The following is a 17,187-nucleotide window of genomic DNA, read 5'->3' as shown; positions in this document are numbered from 1 at the left end:
TATAACCTAAACGCTTGGGTTTAGTGTGGGGTCCTTGTTCATGTCAGCATATACATTTGTTAATGCATAATATACGTCTTAAGGCACCCCTCATTTTCCTCCCACTATGCCCACCCACTCTTCCCCAATGCAGAGACCAGTAATATATTTAACCGTTTATGCATATAGACATACAGTACCAGACATATCAACAGTCAGACACACCATGAGTCAGACTCAGGCACCCTCCAAACCTAACCTAACCCTAACCCAACAGTCAGACACCCTCCCCAAACCCTAACCCTACACACCGCAGGGGGCGTGGCTGGGGGCGGGACTTTGAGCACTCACAATCATTATTGAAACATGACGCCCCTGCATAGGCGGCGGGTGCATAAGGCTAGGGAAGGCTTAGCCTTCCCAAAAATTATGCTGGGTATTTTTTTAAATATATATAATATATGTGCGCAGCATTATAGAAGGCTATTGTGTGTGTGTGTGTGTGTGTGTGTGTGTTGTCGCTGCCCCCTGGTGATCGCTGATCGGCAACTGGCCTAATCAGCATATGATTGACTACTATTGGTGTCTGTAAACCTCGTCCTTCCAGTCGCTTTGTAGCAAAGAGTAGCGCGCGCTGGTTTGTTTTGGGAAACAGCAAAACGCAAAATGTATTTTTCAAGGCAAAGATAAAGTAGCCTAATTCAGAAGAAGAAGCTGTGAGTCGGCTGTCAGAACTCAGTGCCCGCACGGTTCACAGTTCACACCACTGCAGCAACACTGCTGTCTCTGTGCCGTCTGTGAAGAGCCATGAGCCGCGACTCCCGGAGGGGCAGCAACACCGCCGGGTAATCTACACTGACTGACTCGAGACTTGAGAAAAAGACGTCCAAAAGTCGTTGTCTGTGTATAGGCTAATTCATTGGTAAAAGTATGCTAAATAACTCATTTTTAGACCATCTGGGAAAGAAATAAATAAATAAATCCGCGGCGGCGAGAGTCCCCCCCCCCCCCAACTCAATTCTATAGCCTACCCAAAGGTAAAACGCACCCGCCGCCTATGCGCCCCTGTCTGCATGTATAATTGTGCAGAATGTCCAATATCTAACAAAGAAAGTACATGTACCATATACACAATAAAACTGCAGTGTACAGGTTTCAAATGTAGAATAAAAAAGAAAAAAGATTAGAGTAGACGTTGTTTCAACGTCTACTCTAATCCCCCCCTGTCGTGTGAAAAGAAGCGGCTTGGACGCATTGTTTTTAAGGAAATAATGAGGTCAGTCCGTTGCTTTCCCCAGGTTGCCAGAGGGAGTGCATTCGCCCTGCAGGATTACAGTACATGATTAGACCTTTCCCCAGGTTGCCAGAGGGAGTGCATTCGCCCTGCAGGATTACAGTACATGATTAGACCTTTCCCCAGGTTGCCAGAGGGAGTGCATTCGCCCTGCAGGATTACATGATTAGACAATTTACACTGGGTGGAAAAAAATGGGTTACAAAAATCATGGGATAAAAATTAAAAATGAAATCTCACAGCAAACAATAGACCTAATTATATTTCCAACATTCACTCACTGAATGTGTTACAAGTTTTTGCACAAAATACAAAGAAAGAATGTGAATGAGACAAATCAAGGTATAAGGCTTGTAGAATGGTGGAGTTGAAGAAGCAGTCGATTGTCAGGCCTTCCCTTCTTCATCGAGTGCCTTCACCAGGAGCTACACCGGTGTTGGTTCTGGTGTCAGCCAGGCGACGGCAGGGCAGGCAGAGAGAGACCGGTGTTGGTTCTGGTATCAGGCAGGGCAGGCAGAGAGAGACCGGTGTTGGTTCTGGTATCAGGCAGGGCAGGCAGAGAGAGACCGGTGTTGGTTCTGGTGTCAGGCAGGGCAGGCAGAGAGAGACCGGTGTTGGTTCTGGCGTCAGCCAGGCGACGGCAGTGCAGGTAGAGACAGAGCGGCTGAAGGAACGCCAGCAGGCTGAGCAGGGTCAGTGCTACATTCAACTGTATGGGTTGACAGAGAGGGGAGCAGGGTCAGTGCTACATTCAACTGTATGGGTTGACAGAGAGGGGAGCAGGGTCAGTGCTACATTCAACTGTATGGGTTGACAGAGAGGGGAGCAGGGTCAGTGCTACATTCAACTGTATGGGTTGACAGAGAGGGGAGCAGGGTCAGTGCTACATTCAACTGTATGGGTTGACAGAGAGGGGAGCAGGGTCAGTGCTACATTCAACTGTATGGGTTGACAGAGAGAGGGGAGCAGGGTCAGTGCTACATTCAACTGTATGGGTTGACAGAGAGGGGAGCAGGGTCAGTGCTACATTCAACTGTATGGGTTGACAGAGAGGGGAGCAGGGTCAGTGCTACATTCAACTGTATGGGTTGACAGAGAGGGGAGCAGGGTCAGTGCTACATTCAACTGTATGGGTTGACAGAGAGGGGAGCAGGGTCAGTGCTACATTCAACTGTATGGGTTGACAGAGAGGGGAGCAGGGTCAGTGCTACATTCAACTGTATGGGTTGACAGAGAGGGGAGCAGGGTCAGTGCTACATTCAACTGTATGGGTTGACAGAGAGGGGAGCAGGGTCAGTGCTACATTCAACTGTATGGGTTGACAGAGAGGGGAGCAGGGTCAGTGCTACATTCAACTGTATGGGTTGACAGAGAGGGGAGCAGGGTCAGTGCTACATTCAACTGTATGGGTTGACAGAGAGGGGAGCAGGGTCAGTGCTACATTCAACTGTATGGGTTGACAGAGAGGGGAGCAGGGTCAGTGCTACATTCAACTGTATGGGTTGACAGAGAGGGGAGCAGGGTCAGTGCTACATTCAACTGTATGGGTTGACAGAGAGGGGAGCAGGGTCAGTGCTACATTCAACTGTATGGGTTGACAGAGAGGGGAGCAGGGTCAGTGCTACATTCAACTGTATGGGTTGACAGAGAGGGGAGCAGGGTCAGTGCTACATTCAACTGTATGGGTTGACAGAGAGGGGACGAGTGAGTAACTGCCTGAGCAGAGCTAGGCCTCGAGGGCATCAAAACGCATCGGCACACATTGCTGCTTGTAATGCTTGTGATATCCTCCTCTGGGATTACTATACCAATGGGGGGGGGGGGGGGGGGCAGGTCCTGTCCATGTACTTACATAGAGCGGGTCACCTTCCAAGGGTCCTTCAACCAGAAGGACACAGGGGAACTGCAGCAGGGAGAACACGGCAGACAGAGCCAGGATCAGGCCATACAGCTTCCCAAAGTGACATGGGGGGAAACTACAGCACACGGCCATGCTCACACACAAACACACGCACACACGGTTGGGTCAGTTCCAAGTGGAAAATGAGATACATAGATAGATTATTTATTTTTGTGTCATGCACCAAAGGCGCACTTACAGGACACACCATATCATTGCTTCAATATTGCATTGTGTACAAGAAACAGGTTTGTTTTGTTGTTTACAGCGTGCGCAATGAAAACGTACAATTACTTTGAGCAAGCTTTATTATTATTATTATTAAAGAATAATAGTGAAAGTATAGCCTATACGGGTAAAACATATAGAAACATATACATAAAATACTATATAATATAGTATTTGAATACTATATAAAATATCACACATGCATAGTGAAAGTGCGTGACAGTGTTCTGCAGTGTTTCTCTTGTGGAAAAATAAATCACACTCATGTGAAACTCTCATCATCATCATCATCATCATGTCAAATAGCAGCAGACATCAACTATGCATACAATAATTGGGATACAAGTAATCCGATTACTCAAAAGAGTACTCATAAAGTCTCATAAAACCCATGGCGTTCAAAGCCCTAGGCCTCACTCACACCTTCGCAACAGACTGGTGTATGCTTGTTGTATATACAAAGGGTGTGATACATCTTGCCCCCAATGCATTTCCAATGGGAGTCACATGGTTTGACACAACATTTGTGTTGTATGAGGGGGAGGGGGGGGTGCAGTCGAAACACAGCCCGAAAGCCTATACAACAGCTTGTAGTCCAAAATGTTGTATATCAAACCATGTGACTTCCATTGGAAATGCATTGGGGGCGGCCATGACACTTACATCTTGCTTACATCTAGCATGCATCAATGTTGTATGCTAGATGGAAAGGTGTGAGTGAGGCCAGAGATGGGCAAAATACATTGAAAATGTATTTTGATACAAAATACAAATACTGGGTCAAATTCTTTTATCTAAATACAAAATACATCTTCCATCTCAGCGAAATACAAATTACAAAATACAAAAAAAGTATTTCAAATACGTATTTCAAATACATGTATTTCAAATACTGCCCATCTCTGATGGGCAAAAAACATTGAAAATGTATTTTGATACAAAATACAAATACTGGGTCAAAATTTTTATCTAAATACAAAATACAAAATACATCTTCCATCCCAGCGAAATACAAATTACAAAATACAAAAAAAGTATTTCAAATACATGTATTTCAAATACTGCCCATCTCTGAGTGAGGCCTTATGCCAATGTAATCTACCCCAAATAGTTGGGTAAACACAGTGGGCCTGATTCATTAAAAAGAAATACGCCACCGTTGCACTGTGGCGGAAACAGATATCGTATTTATCCGTCCGATCAAGCTACGTTGAGATGACGTGTTATTCAGAGAAGCTGGTGTAATCACTTCATTTATGCGGATCGCTGAGTGTATCCTTTCCGCATTTTCCCCAAGCGATTCGCCTGTTGTCGCCTGGTTAGTTGGAACATCCACGCCCATTCTACACCATATAAGGCAACAGGAAATCTCGAAATACGTCATCATAGCCGGCACAGAGGATTCCCAAACTTTAAATTCTATACAACAGCGCGATGAGCTTGTAGAGTAGTTAATTTTGACAGGAGGTTCTCTGCACGGACAGATCTTCAAGCAAACAGCGCGAGTTATATGTATAAAAATAATTATAAACGAAACTTGCCAACTTGGCACGCATTGCTTCACTCGATACTTAAATGTCAGAGTTAACTGATATGTTACACTTGTTACAGTTACTTTCACATAATGAGAAAGAAGTTAATTTGTACTGTTCACCACACGACCAAATGCTATACAACTCGGCAATGATACTGATGAATGCACTGCAGGGTTATAAAAAAAGAAAGAACACTCGCCTGCAGAAGTAAAATAGATATCCGATGTATCAGATGTAAATTCATTTCATGATGTCGTCATATTAAAATGATTCGCGGGACACGGCAAACTTGATTCATCTCATGATGAGATCAATGTAGTAGCTAGCTAGCCTACAGCATATAGCCTACACAGCTACAACGTTGCCCATATTATAATTAATTAAGGTGAGCTGGCTTAAAACTGACTGGCCAAATTGCACGCGCTGATGCCATAATGTGGATTTATAGCCCTCGTCGTGACTGCTGTCTGTCTGTCAGACCGGCATGTCTGTGAACCATAGAATGCCATAGATAGACCATATAACAGTCGGGCCGGGCCGTGTTCTGTCCTTGCCGGGCTCACCGCGCCGTTATATTAATTTTCCAATGTAAATTTCACCCAGATTGGACTCTGTTCAGCGGCCGCATGCTGCTGTCCGCCCCACACACACACACACACACACACACACACCGACAGTCAGAGAACTGACTCACTAAATAACACTAACACACACTAAACAATGTTGGATTCGTACAGTGCAGAATGCAGATAAGTGTAGGCCTATGTTCTTATTATAATTGTGAGTTTGTTTTTTAACATGCAGCGTGAGTCCACGGGAGCCGATCTACAAGCTCACAACACGTTGCACTGCGAGTAGCCTAGAGAAGGCTGTCAAGTGAGCAGCGCAATCGCGCATGCTATAGAAATATCCTAATAAATAAATAAAAATGTGTCGCTTGCAGGGGCAGTTTCCTTATGGGACTTGCCTCTAGAATGCATGCATAGGCATACAAGTGCAAGTTTTATATATCATTTTTTTATGTGCTGAACAATGTTATAGGGTCGGGACACATGCCTACATATTTTATCTGTGATTTGGGAACTATTTATTGATTCAGCATGAAGACTAAAGCCTTCTGAATATATCCGTAAATTCGTCCGCCACCTAAAGAGGTCCCGTGGGATTTTACGGAGTTTCCGACCAACCTACGTGAGCGTCAAGTTCACGGCCATTTCCATGAATTCCAAATTAATGTGGGAAATCCACGTAAATGCCTTTCCGCTAGCTTCACGTCATTATATCAGCGTAAACGCGTTGAAGAATCAGGCCCAGTTAGTGTATTAGGCATGCAAGAAGAACGACAATGGGGACATCTAGTGGCCGAACAGAGTAGCAGAAGTTGTCTGTTCTACTGGCATTTGATACTGCCAACACATATATATATATAGATAGATATATACAGTTACAGATTAAGCTTATGAATAAATTGACAAAAACGAAAAGCTAAGGGCATTTTGCCGATATCATTTCAGTTAGTTTTGTAAACACACGATACAGTTTCAGTTAGTTGTCATTTTCCTTTTCCAGTTTTTATATTTAGTTCAGAATGAAAATGTTTTTTATTTCCTTAAATTGGTGCATTTATATATAGCGCCTTTATCCAAGGCGCTTTACATAGTGCATTACATTCACCCATTCACACACACACATTCATACACCTTTACATAGTGTATTACATTCACCCATTCACACACACACACACACACACACACACACACACACACACACACACACACACACACACACACACACACACACACACATTCATACACCTTTACATAGTGCATTACATTCACCCATTCACACACACACACACACACACACACACACACACACACACACACATTCATACACCTTTACATAGTGTATTACATTCACCCATTCACACACACACATTCATACACCTTTACATAGTGCATTACATTCACCCATTCACACACACATTCATACACCAAGACCCCTTTTCTACCGGTTGGTTCCCAATGGGAACCGGTTCAGTTCTTTTCCACCGGTTGGTTCCCAATGAGGTGTCGGTGGCTCAGGGGTAGAGTGCCTGGATGGGAACCGCAAGGTTGCCAGTTCGAACCCGGGCTCCCCCAGAGTTACTGTCGAAGTGTCCTTGAGCAAGACACTGAACCCCTAATTGCTCCCGATGTGCTAGTTGGTGCCTTGCATGGTTTCCGCTGCCATCGGTGTATGAATGGGTGAATGTAATGCACAATCTATGTAAAGCGCCTTGGATAAAGGCGCTATATAAATGCACCATTTACCATTTTACATTTACCAATGGGAACCGGTTCAGTTCTTTTCCACCGGTTGGTTCCCAATGGGAACCGGTTCAGTTCTTTTCCACCGGTTGGTTCCCAGTGGGAACCGGTTCAGTTCTTTTCCACCGGTTGGTTCCCAGTGGGAACCGGTTCAGTTCTTTTCCACCGGTTGGTTCCCAGTGGGAACCGGTTCAGTTCTTTTCCACCGGTTGGTTCCCAGTGGGAACCGGTTCAGTTCTTTTCCACCGGTTGGTTCCCAGTGGGAACCGGTTCAGTTCTTTTCCACCGGTTGGTTCCCAGTGGGAACCGGTTCAGTTCTTTTCCACCGGTTGGTTCCCAATGGGAACCGGTTCAGTTCTTTTCCACCGGTTGGTTCCCAGTGGGAACCGGTTCAGTTCTTTTCCACCGGTTGGTTCCCAGTGGGAACCGGTTCAGTTCTTTTTGGTTCTTAGTCCATGAGCCAGAGCTCCAACATTGGTGGGCAAACTAGACCTATATTAAATTGTTTATAGGATCAATACAAGTAAATTAATACATGATAATCCTTCCACAGTAGTAGCATTTTTTTGGTGATTATTTTGCATATTTTCCTACATAATGCCTCATTTGCATATTTAAAAATGTAAAATTTGTAATACAATAAATCATTGTCTTCGTGTAAGTACTCAATTGGGGAAGTTTCATGGTGATAACTAATCTAATATAGGTATGGTTTTGCTACACTCAATTCATAATTAACGTTTCAATTTTGGAGCTCTGGCTCATGGACTAAGAACCAAAAAGAACTGAACCGGTTCCCACTGGGAACCAACCGGTGGAAAAGAACTGAACCGGTTCCCACTGGGAACCAACCGGTGGAAAAGGGGCCCGATTGCGGCGAAGGACACTTCAACGTGTGGCCACGAGCAGGAGCCGGGATTTGAACCGCCATGACCCATGTGGATCATTGGACGACCGGCTCTACCTCCTGAGCCACATGCAGCCGCCCACGTTAACTTTTCATTTGTTTTTGCCATGTCAACTATAATAACCCTGCTGTGAGTGACTCACGCTATGCTGACGAAGGCTGAGTGGCCGCCGTAGAGGAAGGACCTGTTGACGACCTGCAGGACGAAGGTGAAGTACTGGAGGGGCAGGTTGGGTATGGTGGCACACAGAGAGAACAGCACACACTGGAGACACTGCAGCAGCTGGGAGAGAACCAACGACCTGAGCTCTGCCTCCCGCTCACTCTCCCCTACGCACGCACGTACGCACGCACGCACACGCACACACACACACACGCACACAGTTGGTGATCTGTATCTGGGCAGGCTTTCCCTGGAACATCCTTCTGGGGGTCCTTGACATGAAAAGGTTTGAGCACCACTGACATAGTTTTTCAGAAAACTGTTAGGATTGATTATTTATTGTTTTTTTTAGAATCGGCCTCAGGTGTGAATGGGTTAATGTGCGATGTCACAGTTTGTAGATCGGCTATTTCTGAACTAGGGGCTTCAGTGAATAATAATGCATTATGTATTTTTGTGTAGGTTTGGGTCAGACACCGAATTTGTCTTTTGGGTTTTCGAGAGAAAAAGAAAAAGTGGGAACCGGCCTCTCCCAATATACAGTACCCTCCCCATGAAAGTCCAACCAAACAGACTTATCCAACACAGGGAACGTTCTACCTGCGGCTCTGGGCTTGCCCTTGTGTCTGTCGATGATCAGTCCGTTCCAGGGAGCACACAGCACGCCACACAGCTGCGTGAAAGCAAACGCATCGAGGTACTGGCTCACTGCAAGGACACACACACACAACCATGGAAGAGAACGTTATAGACACAATAGAATATGCAGAAATCACTAATTCCACATTCTAACATTATATCAGTACCAGTGAGGCATATCAGACAGTAGCAGTGTAATCTGTCAGTACTGTGTATAGCTATTATACATCATTTTTGTAGTTTCCTTCTAGATCAGCAATTTTCAATGAGCTGAAGTATAAATTGTGTTTGAGCGGTTAATGTATTAATGGGGCTTGTATTAATAATCTAAATCTGAAAATGAACTATTAATACTTAGTGTAGAGGCAAATGGAGGGTATATATGTGCATGACATCATCATCATACCCGGAGGTTATGCAGGAACGCCTACTGAGTGTCAAAACAATACTTTTCTGGCCTTGACAGCCAATACCTCCAAACAGAAAAGTCATATATCTGATTGCATTAATTAAACGACGTTAAACGACATTAAACCAGGGGGGCAGTCAGACAGATATTTTGTGAAGCCACTAAGGAAATGAAAGTTCATATAATGGCCTGTTGTGGCGCTGTCATTGGGCCCAGAAAAACCCATAGCCCCATAGAAGTCCATGTATTTGGGCCCAACTTCACCTAGACTGTATTACCTTAATAAACATGGTCATGAATACTTTCTTCTTCCAGTCACTAGTTTAAAGTCTCATTTCTAATGTCATAATATTATTTTTGGAAAATTATTTATTAAATAATATTATAATATTATTATAATATTATTATAATAAATATTATAATAAATATTATTTATTAAAAAAAATACCATAAAGTCGCGCATGTTCTGAGGGGCGTGGCTACCGTTACAGTCTATGAACGGGATCCCCCACCCACTCGAGTCAAAATAAAAACCAACGAAGAAGAAGGGGGGAAGTCCCGCCTCGTTGTCTGGGCCAGCCAATGGGCCAGCTGGGCCCAAACGGATCTAGAAAGATGGCGACTTCCGTTGCAAGGACTGACAGGCTTCATTTTACGTTCATGTTAGACCCGCGGAACGCTTTGTCCATATTTATTACAGTCTATGCATTAAACGCACTTTGCCAGGTCACTTTGCCACTCGATTTCCCATTCACTTTATGCATGCGCATAGAGTCTATACTATTTACAGTATTTGCTTCTGAGATATAATATTATATAGTGGAGTAGAAGTATATAAAGTATACTGAAACATGGAAATACTCAAGTATACGTGATGAGTAAATACATATACTTAGTTGCTTTCCACCACTGTCTTTTTGTATTGTGTTTTTACCCAGTGTGGGTTAATGGTCAGTCTCTGTAGCACGGAGTTAGGGTTCAAGGTTCAAGGTTGTTTATTAGTGTCCCCGAAGGGCAAAAGGTTTTACAGCAGGTCATAAGGCTTGAGACACACGTAAATACATCAGTCAGAACAAAGTTATTGCTGCTGGTCGCAAGCGTGCGCTGCGCCCGGCCTACTTGCATCTTCAGAAAAGAAAAGGGTGGGTAGGTGGGGGGAGGCAGAGAGAGGGAGGGAGGGAGAGAGAAGAGAATGCGACCGCCTTCTTCAGAAGCAAGTAGAGATTTTTGGGTTAGGTCATGTAGCATGGAGGGTGTGTGTATGATTTTACCCAGTGACTGCTCTCCCATGGTCAGTCTCTCCAGCATTGAGGGTGTGTGTATGTTTTTACCCAGTGACTGCTCTCCCATGGTCAGTCTCTGTAGCATGGAGGGTGTGTGTATGTTTCTACCCAGTGACTGCTCTCCCATGGTCAGTCTCTGTAGCATGGAGGGTGTGTGTGTATGTCTTTACCCAGTGACTGCTCTCCCATGGTCAGTCTCTGTAGAATGGAGGGTGTGTGTATGTTTATACCCAGTGACTGCTCTCCCATGGTCAGTCTCTGTAGAATGGAGGGTGTGTGTATGTTTCTACCCAGTGACTGCTCTCCCATGGTCAGTCTCTGTAACACGGAGGGTGTGTGTATGTTTCTACCCAGTGACTGCTCTCCCATGGTCAGTCTCTGTAGCATGGAGGGTGTGTGTGTGTGTGTGTCTTTACCCAGTGACTGCTCTCCCATGGTCAGTCGCTGTAGCATGATGTTGAGGGTGCCGATGAACAGGAAGTGTCTGAGCTGTATGATGGACAGGGACAGCAGTTGCCACAGAAACAACATGGATAGTACGCACTCTCTGAAAGTTCTCTCTGGCGGAGGGACTTCGACCGTCCAGGAAAAGAAAGGGAAGCAATAAGACGATGAAAAGAGAATGCAGAGGACATTTTGAGAAGTCAGTATATATATATACGCAAGTGATTTTAGAATCACTGTCTGGTGTATAGTTGTATACACACACCTTTACACAATATACACACCTTCCTTTAGGGGGCTCTCCTGGTCGACTGGAGCACCATCAGTAGCGTCGTCACCCCACGCCTGTGCCCCTGTGTGACCTCCAGCTGCCTCCAGCGCAGGACGGATGGTATTTCCACAGGTCAACCTGGCAGAGCAAAGGTGTCACACACACACACATCACAGACACAGTCACGCACACGCGTGTGTTCGAACCTGGGTCCTCCTCCCATGCACAAGAGACTTCTACGGATTCTTCAAGATGGAATGTCCACGTCATGAGCTTCTAGGGAGGAGTGTCTACATTTGTATTAACAAACTCTACCATACAGATTTGCTAAAATACATTTTTGATTCATTAAATTAAGTTATGGGTTGCAACTTTAACTCCAGAGAGTGTACAAATGGTCTCTGGACACACTTGCATTTGTGGACTCTTTGCAGTTAAATGGATGTTACTCTGCTGCAGTGTCAGAGAGAGATCCAGTTAAATGGATGTTACTCTGCTGCAGTGTCAGAGAGAGATCCAGTTAAATGGATGTTACTCTGCTGCAGTGTCAGACTAGAGATCCAGTTAAATGGATGTTACTCTGCTGCAGTGTCAGACTAGAGATCCAGTTAAATGGATGTTACTCTGCTGCAGTGTCAGAGAGAGATCCAGTTAAATGGACGTTACTCTGCTGCAGTGTCAGAGAGAGATCCAGTTAAATGGATGTTACTCTGCAGTCTGCTGCAGTGTCAGAGAGAGATCCAGTTAAATGGATGTTACTCTGCAGTCTGCTGCAGTGTCAGAGAGAGATCCAGTTAAATGGATGTTACTCTGCAGTCTGCTGCAGTGTCAGAGAGAGATCCAGTTAAATGGATGTTACTCTGCTGTCTGCTGCAGTGTCAGAGAGAGATCCAGTTAAATGGATGTTACTCTGCAGTCTGCTGCAGTGTCAGAGAGAGATCCAGTTAAATGGATGTTACTCTGCAGTCTGCTGCAGTGTCAGAGAGAGATCCAGTTAAATGGATGTTACTCTGCTGCAGTGTCAGACTAGAGATCCAGTTAAATGGATGTTACTCTGCTGCAGTGTCAGAGAGATCCAGTTAAATGGATGTTACTCTGCTGCAGTGTCAGACTAGAGATCCAGTTAAATGGACGTTACTCTGCTGCAGTGTCAGAGAGAGATCCAGTTAAATGGATGTTACTCTGCTGTCTGCTGCAGTGTCAGAGAGAGATCCAGTTAAATGGATGTTACTCTGCAGTCTGCTGCAGTGTCAGAGAGAGATCCAGTTAAATGGATGTTACTCTGCAGTCTGCTGCAGTGTCAGAGAGAGATCCAGTTAAATGGATGTTACTCTGCTGTCTGCTGCAGTGTCAGAGAGAGATCCAGTTAAATGGATGTTACTCTGCAGTCTGCTGCAGTGTCAGAGAGAGATCCAGTTAAATGGATGTTACTCTGCAGTCTGCTGCAGTGTCAGAGAGAGATCCAGTTAAATGGATGTTACTCTGCAGTCTGCTGCAGTGTCAGAGAGAGATCCAGTTAAATGGATGTTACTCTGCAGTCTGCTGCAGTGTCAGAGAGAGATCCAGTTAAATGGATGTTACTCTGCTGTCTGCTGCAGTGTCAGAGAGAGATCCAGTTAAATGGATGTTACTCTGCAGTCTGCTGCAGTGTCAGAGAGAGATCCAGTTAAATGGATGTTACTCTGCAGTCTGCTGCAGTGTCAGAGAGATCCTGCACGGACTAAAGAATCTTGTTTTTTTGAGGGGCGCAAGCCCTTCCTGTATCCAGCATTTTAGTGTATGTACACAAACATTACATTTGACAATGAATATATGTCAAATTTGTATATGTATATTTGCATAATGTATAGCTGTCAGGTAAGAGGTGAATCTTACCCATACGTATAGCTGTCAGGTACGGGGTAGGGAATTCTGGATGTGGGCATCAGTAGGAATGTCCGGACCGTGTGAATCACACCACAGGCAGACATGAAGAGGAAGCAGTCACGCAGAGAAACACCCGCCTGCATCACCAGCTAAAGAGGAAGAGCAGGAGCGATGCTGTCTGAGAGGATAACATTCTTAAGGGCAGTCCATACTGTCTCCGACCACCCAACTTTTCGTCGGAAAGACCAGACTTAAATTTTTCAGAACAAGAATTCGGAGGAATGCGTTTGAGAAGTTGCGAGTGACGTCATGTTGTAGTTGTACCGGAAGACACACCCTCAGGTATTCATTTGTGACAAGGAGGTGTGTGTGTGTGTGTGTGTGTGTGTGTGTGTGTGTGTGTGTGTGTGTGTGTGTGTGTGAATATGCGGGTGTGTGTGTGTGGTAAATGTTGCATTTATCCAAGGCGCTTTACATAGATTATGCATTTACATTCACCCATTCACACACCGATGGCCGCGTAAACCATGCAAGGCACCTTGGGGTTCAGTGTCTTGCTCAAGGACACTTCGACACAAACTCTGGGGTTCGAACTGGCAACCTTGCGGTTAACATCCAGCCAGCCCTGAGCCACCGCCGCCGTGTGTGTGTGTGGGTGTGTGGGTGTGTGTGTCTGCGTGCGTGCGTGCGCATGCGTGTGTGTGTACACACATGTATATTTCACCTTGATAATGAGGAAGACTGCTGAGGAAGAGCCATAACATCCACTAAATAGTGTGATGACGGTGGAGCGGCGGGAGCCAAACAGGTTCCCGACCTGAAGCAGATAAAGAGGGTGTATGTTTCATAATTCATTACAAGCGGAAATGTCATTACACCTTCTTCAGTACCATACCTGAATGTTGGTGATGAAGAGCATGCTGCCTCCCACAGCGATGAAGAACCACCATACCTGAATGTTGGTGATGAAGAGCATGCTGCCTCCCACAGCGATGACGAACCACCATACCTGAATGTTGGTGATGAAGAGCATGCTGCCTCCCACAGCCATGACGGACCACCATACCTGAATGTTGGTGATGAAGAGCATGCTGCCTCCCACAGCCATGAAGAACCACCATACCTGAATGTTGGTGATGAAGAGCATGCTGCCTCCCACAGCCATGACGGACCACCATACCTGAATGTTGGTGATGAAGAGCATGCTGCCTCCCACAGCCATGAAGAACCACCATACCTGAATGTTGGTGATGAAGAGCATGCTGCCTCCCACAGCCATGAAGAACCACCATACCTGAATGTTGGTGATGAAGAGCATGCTGCCTCCCACAGCCATGAAGAACCACCATACCTGAATGTTGGTGATGAAGAGCATGCTGCCTCCCACAGCCATGACGGACCACCATACCTGAATGTTGGTGATGAAGAGCATGCTGCCTCCCACAGCCATGAAGAACCACCATACCTGAATGTTGGTGATGAAGAGCATGCTGCCTCCCACAGCCATGAAGAACCACCATACCTGAATGTTGGTGATGAAGAGCATGCTGCCTCCCACAGCCATGAAGAACCACCATACCTGAATGTTGGTGATGAAGAGCATGCTGCCTCCCACAGCGATGAAGGAGAGAGCGGGGAAGAGCAGGTTGGAAAGGCCTGAGGGAGGAAAAGGTATAATGATCCACAGCTGTCCGTAACGCATTTTCACTTGTAGTTCAATGTGAGCGTCTGGCTACAGTATGGCTACAGTATGGCTACAGTATGGCTACACTCCGGACAAACCTGCACTTGAGAATGCCATACACAAGGTACCCGTGGTGTAGAGTAATCTGGTGGGAGAGAGAGAGACATAGAGAGAGAGAGAGAGAGAGAGAGAGACATAGAGAGAGAGAGAGAGAGAGAGCTAGTACATTGAACTTGATAAGGGAACTTAGTTCTGCAAATGAAAAATAAAAATCACACCTTGTGTGAAGTGACGTGTATGTATAGACGAGCAAATCGGCTAACCAATCACATGAATTCAGTTGTTCATGAGATGACGTATATGATGATAAGAGCGCCCCTCACTTCACACGGGTGTGATTTTGATTTTTGTTCACTCAAAACTAGTCATATACAGTATAAACGGTATAGCAAAACAATGTTTGCAGTGTTTATGCAAACCCTCAAAGCTGGACATAGGAGGGGCTCAGAAATAAATAAATAACACTTCATACAAAGAAGCAAGTATAAGAGCTCAAGTATAAGCTCAAGTGCATGTATCAGAATTTAAAACTTTAAAGGTTTTATGACATTCATTTTCATTTATTTTTGTTTTTGTTTTAGGTTTTATGACCTCCATTACACTAAAAAAACCTGAACTTTGAACATTCAGTGAATTTTCTGTGGTCTGAAGTTTTCTTTGGGGTTTGGAAGCCTTTTGAGCTACAATAAAAACAGGCAAAACAGTGAAAACAGTGACATCTGCTGGCAAATCCCATTGACATATATGGGATTTGCAGGATCTTACATCACAAACAGCAGGAAAATCAGAGCACCTGTTTGAGCCAGAAAACCCCAGATCACAGAAAATCTACTGAATGTTAAAAGTTCAGGTTTTTTGAGTGCAATTGAGATTAGAAAACCTAAAAAAAAACAAGAACAATTCCAAAACCTTTTTTTTAATGTGCCTTTAAATATTTGGAGGACATTTAATATTTGGACATTCATATCTTCAGTGTATCTCTGTTAATCCATCCTGCCAAACAATCAAAAAGACTCACATTCCAAACAGTCGAGCCACTCTGGTGCCCAAACGGTCAAACAGCACGCCATTGGGCAGCTCCATGAATTTGCCCAAAGCGGCGGCGATGGTGAAGATCAGCGAGAACTGCTCATCCTGTCCACTGCAGTCTGCTATTTTTGAAAAATCGAAGAACGACTGACATTTTTTAGAATCTGATCTCAGGTCAGAATGGGTTAATCAGACCAGTGTGTGTCTAGTGGAAACCTCGTATGAATCTGATCTCAGGTCAGAATGGGTTAAAGAGAAACACCATCATTGACTTCTTTCTACATCTTGCCTGCACAGATGGGATAGAACAGATAGGACAACTATAGACATCTGAAGTCAAAAGGATCTATGTGAGAAGACCAGAGTGAGCAGCACTCAGTGGCGTGCACAGACATTTAGACCAGAGTGAGCAGCACTCAGTGGCGTGCACAGACATTTAGAGGGGCAGGTGCTCAAGTGGAAAAAAAAGGGCACCTTGTGCAGCGCATTTTGGGGCGGGAACGCATTTTGGTGCTTTATAGCTATTGAAAAATAGCAGATCTACAAGCTCATAGCGACCTACGAGCTTGTAGGTCTGCTATTTTATTTATTTATCGAAGAACCACTGACATAGAAACATAGCTTTAGATTGTGGGGGCCTAAATAATATGGTAGAAGCGTTTTTATCAAGATTTGATCAATGTCACCATGGTCCACACACTACAAATTAAGAAAAAAAATTAAACGTTTTTTTTTTTTTCTTTTTTAAGAGCACATTGCCAAAAAGGGCAGGGGTGCTCTAGCACCCCCTAGTGTCTATCTGTGCACGCCACTGGCAGCACTTACCCATTACTTGTGTTCCGTTGACATCTGTTCCGTTGACATCTGTTCCGTTGACATCTGTTCCGTTGACATCTGTTCCGTTGACATCTGTTGCGTTGACACACAGCGAACTGAAGTAGTCCTCCGCCCTGAGGACAAAAACAAGGGAGGCCCATCCGAACAGAACCCCCGTGAAACACAGGCACTCCACCAGACCCGAGGCCAGTGTGAACCAGCGACGCGCGCCTGAGGTGCCACCAGCACATGTCCGCAGCATCGTATAGCCTGCGGCTACCTCACACAACACACACACACACACACACACACACACACACACACACACACACACACACACACACACACACACACACACACACACACACACA

The 17,187-nt window shown here is 45.0% G+C and overlaps 1 protein-coding gene across 1 annotated transcript; it reads right to left on the bottom strand.

The window, feature by feature from the left end:
* Nucleotides 1-1,289: 1,289 nt before the first annotated feature.
* Nucleotides 1,290-14,929, bottom strand: LOC308316165 (large neutral amino acids transporter small subunit 3-like; the record flags this gene model as incomplete). The annotated part of the gene is made up of 9 exons (XM_080764601.1): nucleotides 1,290-1,982; nucleotides 3,126-3,249; nucleotides 8,296-8,482; nucleotides 8,916-9,023; nucleotides 11,063-11,218; nucleotides 11,375-11,499; nucleotides 13,237-13,376; nucleotides 13,952-14,044; nucleotides 14,123-14,929. The coding sequence occupies 9 exons, from the start codon at nucleotides 14,927-14,929 to the stop codon at nucleotides 1,722-1,724; spliced, it is 2,001 nt and encodes a 666-aa protein (XP_080620727.1). The 3' UTR covers nucleotides 1,290-1,721.
* Nucleotides 14,930-17,187: the final 2,258 nt, after the last annotated feature.

This window comes from Protomyctophum bolini (genome assembly GCF_963924005.1).
Source record: "Protomyctophum bolini genome assembly, chromosome: 5".
In the NCBI taxonomy this organism is placed as follows: Eukaryota; Metazoa; Chordata; class Actinopteri; order Myctophiformes; family Myctophidae; genus Protomyctophum; species Protomyctophum bolini.
The sequence above is the reverse complement of the archived record's forward strand: the minus strand, read 5'-3'. Positions and strand labels throughout refer to the sequence as shown.